The 12,043-nt window shown below is 39.0% G+C and overlaps 1 protein-coding gene across 3 annotated transcripts; it reads left to right on the top strand.

The window, feature by feature from the left end:
• Nucleotides 1-2,531: 2,531 nt before the first annotated feature.
• On the top strand, nucleotides 2,532-10,579 carry LOC149024529 (protein FAR1-RELATED SEQUENCE 5-like). Of its 3 annotated transcripts, none has more exons than XM_089144754.1 (5): nucleotides 2,532-2,726; nucleotides 6,429-8,590; nucleotides 8,679-8,741; nucleotides 8,836-8,878; nucleotides 8,975-10,579. In XM_089144754.1, the coding sequence occupies exons 2-5, from the start codon at nucleotides 6,473-6,475 to the stop codon at nucleotides 8,983-8,985; spliced, it is 2,235 nt and encodes a 744-aa protein (XP_089000880.1). In that variant the 5' UTR covers nucleotides 2,532-2,726; nucleotides 6,429-6,472; the 3' UTR covers nucleotides 8,986-10,579. The 3 variants fall into 3 exon arrangements, with proteins under 3 accessions (XP_089000880.1, XP_089000882.1, XP_089000881.1); XM_089144756.1 differs by having other exon boundaries at nucleotides 9,362-10,579; XM_089144755.1 differs by lacking the exon at nucleotides 2,532-2,726 and adding an exon at nucleotides 2,733-2,845.
• Nucleotides 10,580-12,043: the final 1,464 nt, after the last annotated feature.

Raw genomic sequence — 12,043 nt, forward strand, 5'->3', positions numbered from 1 at the left:
AGGGAATAGATTGGGGATGAAAGGACGGTTGGTAGAATAATTAGCATAGGATTAGAATAAAATACATGTCAACTATCTAGTGGCCCTTTTTTCTCTTCAGATTTTGGTAAGGGCATGTTTAGAATTAAAGAAAAATAAACAATGGGTTAATGGTTTCACTTACAAATGGACTGGTGTGTTTAATGAATGGGTGTCTATGTTTTTCAAACATAAAGTGGGGTGCCAGTGAAATTTGCTCTAAAAAAATAACAATAATGTTTTTTATGAACCTGTCTTAGTTGGTCCCCTTGGTAGGTTCAGAGTTTTCACTATACATCCCATGTAAAGGGACCATCTCCTCTAATACAAATCCTCTCTACCTATTCTCACGGTTCATTCAATTTTTCTTCTCACAGCTCTCCTGAAACAAACCACTCAAGTCTATATGGCCTGTGTCTGGGCTGTAAGAAGAAAAAGTTGGGTGAACAGGTGGAGTGATGGAGAGGATCTAGACTCTCCTCCCCTCTTGGTGCATGGTCATTGTGGGGTTTGTCTCTGAGGTCCCCTTGTTCTTTGCTAATTTGAAAGGGTTGAGCAAGCTAGTAATTTCATTTATTAAGGAATAGGAGGTGGATTGCCCCTCCCAGTTTTAGGTTCAATTTCAGTGTTGCAGGTAGCCAAGATCAAATGAATCATCGAGGTCGAAATCTCGACCACTCATTTTGCTTCTTCTTTCTTTTCTTTTCTTTTCTTTTCTTTTCTTTTCTTTCTTTCTTTCTTTCTTTTTTTTTCCTTTTCTTTTTCTTTTTTCTTTTTCTTCTTCTTCTTCTTCTTCTTTTTCTTTTTTTTTTTTTTTTTTTTTTTTTTTTTTGTTATAGGTAGGTAGGGTTGATAAAGTTTATATATATATATATATGAAACGAGTGGTCAAGATTTCAACCTCGACCGTTCGTTCCATCCTCACCATACGTAGCTTTGGCTACTCTAAGCCCTTCGCCAAGATTCATTGGGCCACTGTTGTCTAGGGGTGCAAGTCTGGCCCTGACAGCCCTGACCTTGAAAGGGCTTAAGGTTGAAGATTTTTGCCTGAAGGGCAGGTTAGGGCCTAAATATTTTGGCCTTGACTAAGACCATGGGCGGGGGGGAATGGGTTTGGCTTGGTCCTATAAGGTTTAGGGTTAGGGACAATAATCATTGGCCCTGAATTAGAGTTAGGGAGGGAATAGGCTTAGATTAGAATATATAGGTTGCGCTTGGGATTGCAAAAGCCCGACCCCCGACCCTGTTGCTGAGAACCAGAGCAATGTCATATTAGATATCTTGTCTCCTTGTAGTTAGATCTCCAAATTTTTGGAATGCTTCAAATTCTACTTGAGCATCCAAATCTAGGTCAAGCCCGACAAAAACGTCTTTGAACAAGGTTCTAGCACCATGCCAAATGTGTCCGAAAAAGTAAACCAACCCCTTGGACTGCTGCAAAAATCACCATCGGATTTCAAAGTAGCACGATTTAATTCAAAATTTTCACCCAATTGAGCGCGTCTAGGGTATTTTTTTTTCCCAGTAGCAAGATCACTATAAATGACTTCATTGAATTCGCCACCATAGAACTCAACAGTTACACCTACTTGTTCGACACTATACTTCGATTCTACCCTTCTAAAAAGAAACATCGGCTCTCATAATTCCATCTCCGTCTACCAAAACTATGGAAAATGTTTCAAATAAAGTAGGCATATGGCGTACTAAAACCTCACGTCCTTCTTTATCTCTAGAGACGGGATGTCCTAACCATCCAACAGCTATTTCATCCCCGTTGTCCATTGAGCCCGCTCTGAATAATCCCCCTTTTGTTGGATTATTGTCCATGTAATCATAAAAGTCTAATTTTTCATATAGTACTTTTGATCGAAAAATCAATCTAATTTATTCCGTACCCTTCGTTCGATGAGAAAATGGGGTCAGATTCTACATGATCAGATCAAACCTATGGGACTTAAGGAATGATGGATGGGAATAAAATAAAAAGAAAAAGAGAGCGAATGAATATAGAAAAAAAAAATAAAAGAAAAGAAAAAAGAAAGAAGAACCCAAGTTTCAAATGAAACAAATTCAAACTAGAAAATGGGATTGGTCGAGAAATATCTCTTGTTCTTATTATAAGATGGTGATTGGAGCCACATAGGTTTGGTAAAAATAATAATCTTCTTCTTTGAGAATAATCAAAAATATTAATAAAAAAATCAATTGGAATTATGACAACGTGATTGAATTGGTCCTAATTAGTCTTCGAAACACAATAGAAAAAGGGGATCATAGAAGAAGGGAGTAGATTTTCGAACGAGGAAAATGATCCAACGTTCTCAACCTGACCGCCTCCCATTGGGAGTTTGGGACACGCTGGTTTAATTTTTCTCTCGTTGTTTATCCCAATGCGAGAATTGAAAAACGGGTAATTAGCCACACAAAAAACAAAATTTGAAAAACGGGTCTAGCAACAAAAATAAAAATGCGGGTCAATCGTGCTTGATAAAATTATTCGTTCTCTATTCTGAATGAATGAACCGGATGAAAAATGGTTCGTGAGAACGTGTCCTGCAGAACGTCTGAGACCAGGGAGAAAACAGCCTTCACTCTTCAGTTTTTGACGCACAGTTCTCTCTTGACCCAGCTTCTACAATTCCAGCAGCAAGTCCAACGATTTCTTCGATTCCACTGAAAAAACGTGAGGATTTATCCACCTTCAGGTACCCATCTCTATCGCTCTCTTTCTCTTTCTTCCAAGCTCCTTGCTCCTTCTCGTCCTGCATTATTTTGCTTCCTCTCTTTGTCAAATGCAATTTCTGCAACATCAATCATAGTAAAGGTATGTTTTATTGCCATAAATTTGTCTTCTCTTCCTCCCTCGTTCTTTCTTTAAGCGAAAAATGCGTCCGTTCCAGTGAATTTGCGACCCCTTAACCCTGACATCCCTAATTGTTTTTTATGAGTTTTGATGAATTTATGAGAACAGAAGTTTTTTAATTTTATTGAGATTCTCGATCTTGGGATATTGTTTTTGAATTTTAGGTTTCTATAGTTCCGAGATGTGATGCGTATGTTGTGACTGAAAAAATAAAAAAAAAGTTACTGAACGTGAATGTCTTCCATTCTAGGTAAGATGAAAGAGGAGGATTAAGTTTTTCAGCTTTTTGATCGTGTTGAGTTCTTTGAGGATTTTATTTGCACCACTAGAAGATGGTGTTTGCTTTCATATTTCGCAAATTTTAGTGAAAGATTCACGAACTGAAGAACTGTAGCAGTTGGAACTTAAATTAATTAAAGTTGGATTCATGTACAGTTCTCCTATCTCAAAGAAAAAAACTGTAGTAGATTTCAATAGTCTCTATTGCGTGTGTGTTTCACATTGATCAGCATTTTTATTTCAATTAATTTGACTTAGATCCAACAAAAACTAGAAAGGTATCAATCTATCACCCATGGTATAACCACTAATCAAAGTTAACACATTGTGATGCAAATATTCAAAAAATTAGAAGAACAGGGAAGGGGAAGAAGGAAGTTTTCTAATTCTTCAAATTACATAAGAGCCTGAAATCATGGCGCCTTCTTCAGAGAAAAGCGTGAAGTTGCTGGTGAGATTGAAGCTACCACTAAGTCAGTAACCCATCTCCCCTTGGAATGTAAGAAGGAGAAGTTGAGGTGGCTTTTGAAGACAGTGGAGGAAAGAATTTGAGGGTTTTTTTTTTTTTTTTGATGAATGAAATAATTCATTAACCAAAGGGGAGAAAAGTGGGGGGGGGGGGGGGGGGGTTACCAGAGGGGCACAAGGCTGAACCCACAGGAAGTCAAGGCCCAAAGCAAAGCAACCAAATACAAGAAACAAAAAACCTCAAACTAAGAAAATAGAGCAACCAAGGAGATACGGGAAGCTATTTTTTCTTACTCTTTCGCTTTCCAAAAGACTTGAAATTAACAATAAAGTCTTCGCTGAAACATGGCAGCCTCTGGTAGATTGGCTACAACTCCAGCGACTATATAGAGGAGGAGATGGAGTCTCTGACTCAGAAGAGCCATCGGTTGCAGACTCATGGGAGTCCACTAGGGAAACTTATCAGGTAAGCAGGGAGGCAGCTCCCAAGCAAGAGAGGGAGAAGGAGGTGGGCAGCAGGGATGAAGGTTTTCAAAATGGAGAACCTGATCAAAGCTCAATCTATTTTCGTCTTTGACCAGAACTGAGGTGGGCAGCAGGGAGGAAGCAGAGTCTTCGACACATTTCTGGTGAAAAATAGTCGTTCGTGTTTGAAGGGTGGTAGCATCCATATGAATGGGTTTGCCAATGAGAGAAGCAATACAACATAGGCTGTCTGAGTTTCTGAATTGCAAAGGAAGGCCAGGTAGGGATACCCAAAGTGGGATGGCATTCAAATCCATTTTTTCTAGATTCATTTGGGGCTCTACTGCCTAAGGTAAATCCTCTTGTTTCCTACTTTCCAATGGACACCTTCAATTGCCCGTAGCTTAGCTTCTTCATTTAAGAAGCGGAAAATGAAGACACCATTGATAAGCAAATATGAGTGGAGAGAGTCTTCAGCTTTCCATTGCTTAGAGAGGGAGGCGTGAGTAACATTCAGGGAAGGATGGAGGCCGACGAAGTTGCCAACAAGGCAGGCCTTCCATTTTGCAATACCAGGAGCTAGAGAAGAGTTGGGACAAAGAGCGAACATGGTGGAGCCATTAGTGGAGGGTTGGATGAAATGAAGGGAGAGGTCAGTGTTTGCAGGGGAGGCAGTTGGGGAGAAGAGGGAGGACCTAGAGGGAGGGGCAACCGGATTGGAGGGGCTGTCTGGAGGCAGGGGAGGAGGAGGGGAAGGTGGTGGATCACTCATTTCTCTCAGAGAATTTGAGGTTTATTAGTGAGAAACAGTAAAATAATGGAAATTTTTCATTTGGAACGGTTGTGATACCTCTTAGGGTCAGTATAACTTTAGTAAATGTAGAGCAGCTTTCACTTGGGGAACCAAGGCTTCAAGACCATAGCTTGAAAAACTCCTGGCTGTCGTATATTGATTACCCCAACTGCTCATCATAAAAGATGTCTTCTGAATCTTTATGAACTTGACATATCTCTCCAATTCCTTGTAGAATATCGAGTCAACTGTTGGTTCCCACCAAATCTCCTCTTTTTTTATATTAAAAGTTATGAATCCTTTCTTTTTATCTGATAAGAAAAGGGTTGGAAAAGGTTCTCTGATTCTCTCTGTAAATTAGAAACATGCCTTCCAGATAAAATATTGGATTGAGGCTTAAAAGCAAAGTCCAGACTTGGATGTTAGGATGGTACTAATAATCAGCAGCACAGTAAGTAGCCAGAAAAATAAATACTCCAGTAGCAGGTAAAAGTAAGCTTATTTGTTTCAGATTGTGCTTATAGCAAATAAGTGGGTTTTTTCATGTTATTTGAGTAATAGATGTGTTTAGCTTACAAATAATTGTAAACAGACACATTCTTTTGGCCATCTCTCCGGAGAAGCTTTGACAAATGACAAAGAATTTACTTCATTTCTATCTTCTTTTCTGAAGATTTTAGCTTTTATGATTCTAACCTAAAGGATCAAGGGCCTAAATAACTTCTTGGACCTAAGATGAATTAAGTCTTGTTCTTATTACTAGATCTCTTTCCTCATATTAGACCATACAAGAATTGATTGATATGTGAATTTAGTTTCACCATTTGTAGGGTTTGTGTAGATTAACCAAGGAGTACATTCATAAGAAGAAAGAATCAAACCTTGAGCCTTTAGAAAGTGCATGCAGAACGGGAAACTGCATTATAGAAGAAGATTTTTATTTGAATGACCAAGCTTCTGCAGGTACTAATAGTGATTAGTAAATAGAAGTGAAATACAACAAACTTATAGTTCTCAGCTTTACCATTATAGATGACTGACTTGTGATCTTGTTTGTTGTGGATTGCTTTTTTGGCACATCTTCCCCAACTAATAATCCGAAAGATAAATGCACTTCAAGTAGACTGGTTTTGGGGTTATTCCCCAAATAATCCATAGATGCAGATTACCTCACTAGAATATTCGTTCCAGTTTATGCTGCCACATGTAATAAATAGCAATTCTTTTGGATACTTCTCTTCTTATCCCAAGCTTCTAATTTCAGCAGGACTCTTGTTTCTTCTTCCATCATCTTCACTTATAGTCTTTATACATTTTAATGTTGATTGTGTATCATATAGGCTATTATGATCCCACTTTGATATTCTCATTTGGATACAATAAATGCTTCAGATGTTTTATGATGAAAAATTTTTCATTTATTGAAAGATGCTAGATTTATGAGATGTTAATCATTCATTATGTTCATGGAATATGATTCATTTTGATTATTTGAACTTGAAAATTGACTTTGTTGTTTATGTTTATTTGTGATGATAGATTATCATTTGGAACACTTGGGAAAAAGAGAAGATGAGTGAAGAATGTTGAACACCAAAATGGATAGAAATGATGAAATCAAGCCTAAGATTGGCATGCAATTCAATTCTGAAGAAGATGCATATCAATTCTACAATTGTTATGGATGTATGATGGGGTTTAGTATTAGGAAACAATATGCTCACAAGAGTAGGCAAGATGTCTCAATGATAACATCTAGGATGTTTTCATGTTCCAAACAAGGTTTCAAGGTGAAAGATAGGCGTGATAGACCTACAGTTAAGTATCCAAGAAAGGAGACAAGGACTAATTGTGAAGCTCGCATGAGAATCAAGCTTATGGAAAATGGAAAATACGAGTGCGCTGATTTTTTTGATGCTCATAATCATGAGTTGCACACCCCATCCACTACTCACATGATGCGTTCACTACGTAAAATCTCGAACACACAAGCATTTGAGATTGAATTGGGTGATGAAACCAAGGACATTCAATACATGGGTGCACAGGTTGGTGGAAGTCATAATGTTGGTGTAGATAATTGCAATTACCTACAAACTAGACGACGTAAAGGGGGATTATGTTATGGTGAAGTTGGGAGCATGCTTCAATATTTTGAAGATCAAGTTAGGCGTAATCCATTATTTACTTATGCAGTGCAATTGGATGTCGATGAGTTGGTTACAAATATATTTTGGGCTGATGCAAAGATGATAATTGATTATGCACTTTTTGGTGATGTTGTTACATTTGATACAACATTTTGCACTAATAAGGAAAATAGGCCTTTTGGTATCTTCTATGGTTTTAATCATCACAAAGGAGTAGTTGTATTTGGAGCAGCACTTTTGTATGATGAGACAGTAGAATCATATAAATGGTTATTCAAAACCTTTTTGGAAACTCATGGACAGAAAAAGCCTAAAACAATTTTCACTGATCAAGATGTTGCCCTGTCGTTGGCAGTCTCTGAGGTTTTTATTGGAACAAATCACTACTTATGTTCTTGGCAATTAATGCAACATGCAATCAAGTATTTGCGGAACTTAAGGAAGGAGGAAACAAGTTTTCTATCAATATTGCAGAAGTGTATGTATGAGTACGAGGAGGAAGTAGATTTTGAGGCTGAATGGAGAAATTCCTTTAGCTCGTACTATGTGGTTGGAGATAATTCATGGTTGGATTGTGCTTATAAAATAAAAGATAAGTGGGCGAGGAGTTATATGAAATGTACATTCATAGGAGGAATGCAGAATACACAGTTGAGTGAAAGCTTAAATGCTGAAATGAAGGATCACATTAAGCATACTACGCACATTGTATGCTTTCTAAAGCATTTTGCAAGAATAGTTGAGTCAAAGCGTGAAAATGAATTAAAGGCTGAATTTGATGCACAAAGTGAGAGACCAAACAATAAGCATAATCATGCTCCTATTATGTGTCAGGCAGCAATGTTGTACACTCCTAAAATCTTTGATCTCTTTCAAGATGAGTATGACTGGATGCCTATGTGCCATATAAAGCATCGAAATGAATATATGGAAGTGCGTGAATATGTTATTGGTATATGGAAGTCCGAGAAGGAATACCAAGTTAAGTGTAATCCACATATTTTTACTGTTGAATGTAGTTGTAGAAAGTTTGAATCAATGGGCATCCTATGTTGTCATGTGTTGAAGGTGTTAGATATATTGGACATTAAGTTGATTCCTGAAGCATACATTTTGAGTCGATGGACACGTACTGCAAGAAGTATGTCACAAGAATATGACAAAAAAAACCAAGTTGAAGAAGACATGACCTTGGATCAGTCAAAGTGTTATACTTTTCTTTGTCATACCCTGATAAAGATTGCATCACAAGCATCCAGATCAGTAGAGGGGTTTGAATATGTGAAGAGAGTAGCTTATGATATGTGTCAACATTTGGACAATCTTGTTCTATCTACCCCTAATCCAAATGAAGATGACCACTCAAATGAGAATTCTGATTTGAATGTTGGTAAACGCCTTAAAGAAAAAATAAGGAAGAAGAATGAGGAGTCTAATAGCAAAGTCAATAGAAAAACTATAAGTGAGTTGGAAAAGAGAAAGAGGAAGAACCAAGGCCCATCGAGCCATACTCCCTCAAATTTGGTCAACCATCCAAAGGGTCTTGTTATGGTAAATTATAAAATTTCAAGTGGTTGGTTGCATTTGACTCTAAGAATTCGTGTTTTTCTTTTTCTTTTAATATTTTGTCATATTATAGGCACATGGGACACCTTATTCTTTCATGCCAACCATCCAATCCTCTCAAGCCTCCGCATCTCAGGTATACATTATTAAAAGTGTGATTGTATCGAATGACATGAATGGCCCAATATCTGATCCATCACTTTTTGTTGGTCAATGTTTTTTGCTCTCAGCCTACTAACCAGGGGAGTAGCGGACACTGTTTCTCTGCTGCAGGTACATGAATGTGTCTAACAATTGCCAATTTGTTTATTGTAATTCTAAATGTGAAGTAGTAATTCTGATATTTCTTTATTTGTTGCTTATATGCAGATAACTTCTGAGTGATGCCTGTTGCTATTGATATCATTCTCAATGCATATTAGCAGCTGCTCAAAGAACATATTAATTAGATTTGTGCTTTATTCTGGATTTTGCATTGGTTATCGTAATCCTAATTGAAAACAGTATTTTTGTTTTTGATAACTACAAGGGTCTTTGTGCTTCTTGCACCTGATGACCTAATTAGATGTTTATATGTCCTGATGACCTAATTAGATGTTTATATGTTTTGAAGTAGTGCTTCTGATTTTCTCTATATGTTGATTATCATAATTTTAACTGAATGTGAAATTGTGGATGTTATTTCTCAAAAAAAAAATTGACCCCTTTGAACTGATGCTGAAACGAGAGGAATTGACAGTTAATTTTTTTTGGCAGGTTGAGTCCTTTGCTCAAACTGGTACAGTACCTGAAAAAACCCAGAATATGGTGGTTTGTATCCACTGGGCCTTAAATACTTCGACTAAAGCTTTATGTTTATTTATATTGTACTATATTTTGCGGGTCTTGCTTCAAATACATCTACTGAAGTCTCATGGTTATCAAATGGAAGGCTAATTATTTTCTTCTTTTGATAAGTTATTGTGTATTAGTTTCCTCTGAGAGGTTTAAATGTGTTTCTTTTTTTTGACCATTGAATTGGGTGATGTATTGAATGGTAAGTCTAATTTGGGTAAAAATAATGGGGCTGGGATGCACCTGAACTAATCTTTGATGATAGTTGATCCCCAAGCTGAAATCTATAAACCTGATGTATCCTCTGGTAACTTATACAAACCAAAAGGTCCCTCTATACCCATGCATAATGGTGCAGGAGGTTCTCCTTCTCACTATCAGAATGTTGATGGCCCAAATTCAGCAATTGCAAATTATGGTTTAGGTGGTTATTCCATGGTTACAGGTCAGCTTCACAGTGGTAACCTGCTTCCCTTATTTGAAAATGTTGTTGCAGGATCTGTTATGAAACAAATTTTACCAATGCAGCAGAGTTGTCAAATTTGAACAGGAGGGGCAATCACACGGCTGAGAATGCTCCTCAAAGTATATATGTTACCTGTCCAGTAACAGCCAACATCATCTTACTATCTGATTGAGGATAGAACAAAATATATTTCAGTCACGTCCTTGTTCTTGCCCTGGATTTCACTTATGATTGATGCATAAATTCAGAAGTTGTCAGAAAGAAAAATCCATGATCATGCCTGATTGAATACATCAGAGGAGACTGGGTATGGTTAACTTATAGCAAGCCTTGTGTCCAAAAACTCTGCTCCAGATTTCCTTTAAAACCACATGGCTCTTTTGGGAGTATGATCAGTTGATTATGATCAGATGATCCTATGTCTCAGACAAATGGAATGCCAGAGAACTTGGAGGAAGTGTGTGGGGATGCTTATGAATAGTAATTGATAACATATAAATGAGTTGGTAGCTGGTTTGTGCAATTAGTTTTCCTATAGACACAGTGACTATTTTATTTTCTGAAACGTAATGATGCTGCCACAATTTTTGTCAAGTGGGGCTTAGTTGTTCTTTGATCATCTTATCTTTGGAAAGGAAGCACCTGGCGAATTTTATAGCGTCCTCAAGTGTTCAGAGTCTTTGCTCACACTGCTCAAATTTTACTTTTGTATTGAACTTTTGAGCTTCATAAAAGTAAAAAAAGCTTTTTTTTTTGGTTTGGTAAAGAGCCACAAAGACGAAGCGCGACACAGGACACCGAACCAAGGAGCGGAAAGGTGCATACATGCGTGTCATCTGGGGACCAAGCCCAAAAACCCGAGAAAAAGGCAACAGGTGCCCAGCTGACCCACATAGGGGAACAATCCCCTTGTTAGCTCCTCAAACCAACCCTCAGGTGGTACAAACACACAACACCCTCAGGGAGGCACAAAGCATTTGGTTGATGTAGGGTAACACAAAAGTGTGGAGAAGGATTAGACCCGCCCCCCGCCGGGCGTTCGCTTGTCGCAAAAACTGTATCCCGATTTGGAGTTTATCGCGGAGGCACCAACGACGCCCCCCAAAAAAATTTTTTTTTCCGAAGAAAGGGGAAAAGGAAGGCACCCAGAGATAGAAGAGGGGGACCAAAGGTCGCGAACCGAGATTATTATATTTTTATTTTTTTTCCGAATGAAGTGTGTGAGAAAAGAGGAGAAAGGGGGGGGGGGGAAAAGTATGCGAGGCGAGGAAGGAAACAAAAGATGAGAAGAAGCAAAAACTCACATCTACTGCGAGAGGAGGAGAAGAAGGCGGAAAGAATAGGGGGGGGCGGACGCGACTCGGAGGGAAGAAAAGAAGAAAGAACCAGAGGGAGCAACAAGAGATCTTCCCGAGAGGCAGAGAGAAGGGTGTGGAGGAGGCGCACGAGAGGCGGAAAGAGGGGTGGAGATGGAGAACGCGCCGAGGGGAGAGGAGGGAGGGAGCGAGCGGAGGAAAAATAAAGAAAAACGAGAAAAACGAGGGGGAGAGGAGGGAGGGACCCGGGAGGGGTGGAGGTGGAGGGCCTCCACCTCAAAGGCGGCGGGGGGGCCCAGCCACAGGGTCGCCGGAAGAAGACGGAATCCTAAAACAAAATCTAGCTGGTTGTTCTTCAAAAACTCTCACAGTACATATTGAGGGAAAGTTGATTAGACCAATTACCCCCCTCCCCCCCGCCCTTCTTCCATAAATGTCATGTTTTTGTGTAGGTAAAACCAAGGTTCGGCATGGCGGAAGTCACCTAGCGACAGTCCCCTGTTCAAGCGCCATGTAAGTCGGGCGACTTTGATAGACAGGGCCACGCGTTCTCCTTTAAATACCGAAGGTTCTTCTTCTTATTCCACGAGACAGAACACTCGAACTATGGAGTTCAAGGCGATTTTGGAAGTGAAGGGAGAACCAACAAGAAGGCTCCATGAGGAGGGGGCTTGTTGTCAATTTGAGTGAGTTTGGGACGACCGAATCAAAACAACACTTGCACCGGGAGGATCGGACGGCGGAACAAAATCGGAGATACAAGCCTTCAGCTTGTATACACGAAATATGGAAGGTATTCATAGCCTCGTTCCTGACATTGCA

The sequence above is a fragment of the Hakea prostrata genome, chromosome 2 (genome assembly GCF_041222555.1).
Source record: "Hakea prostrata isolate BN-2017 chromosome 2, UWA_Hpros_2, whole genome shotgun sequence".
NCBI classification, from domain to species: domain Eukaryota; kingdom Viridiplantae; phylum Streptophyta; class Magnoliopsida; order Proteales; family Proteaceae; genus Hakea; species Hakea prostrata.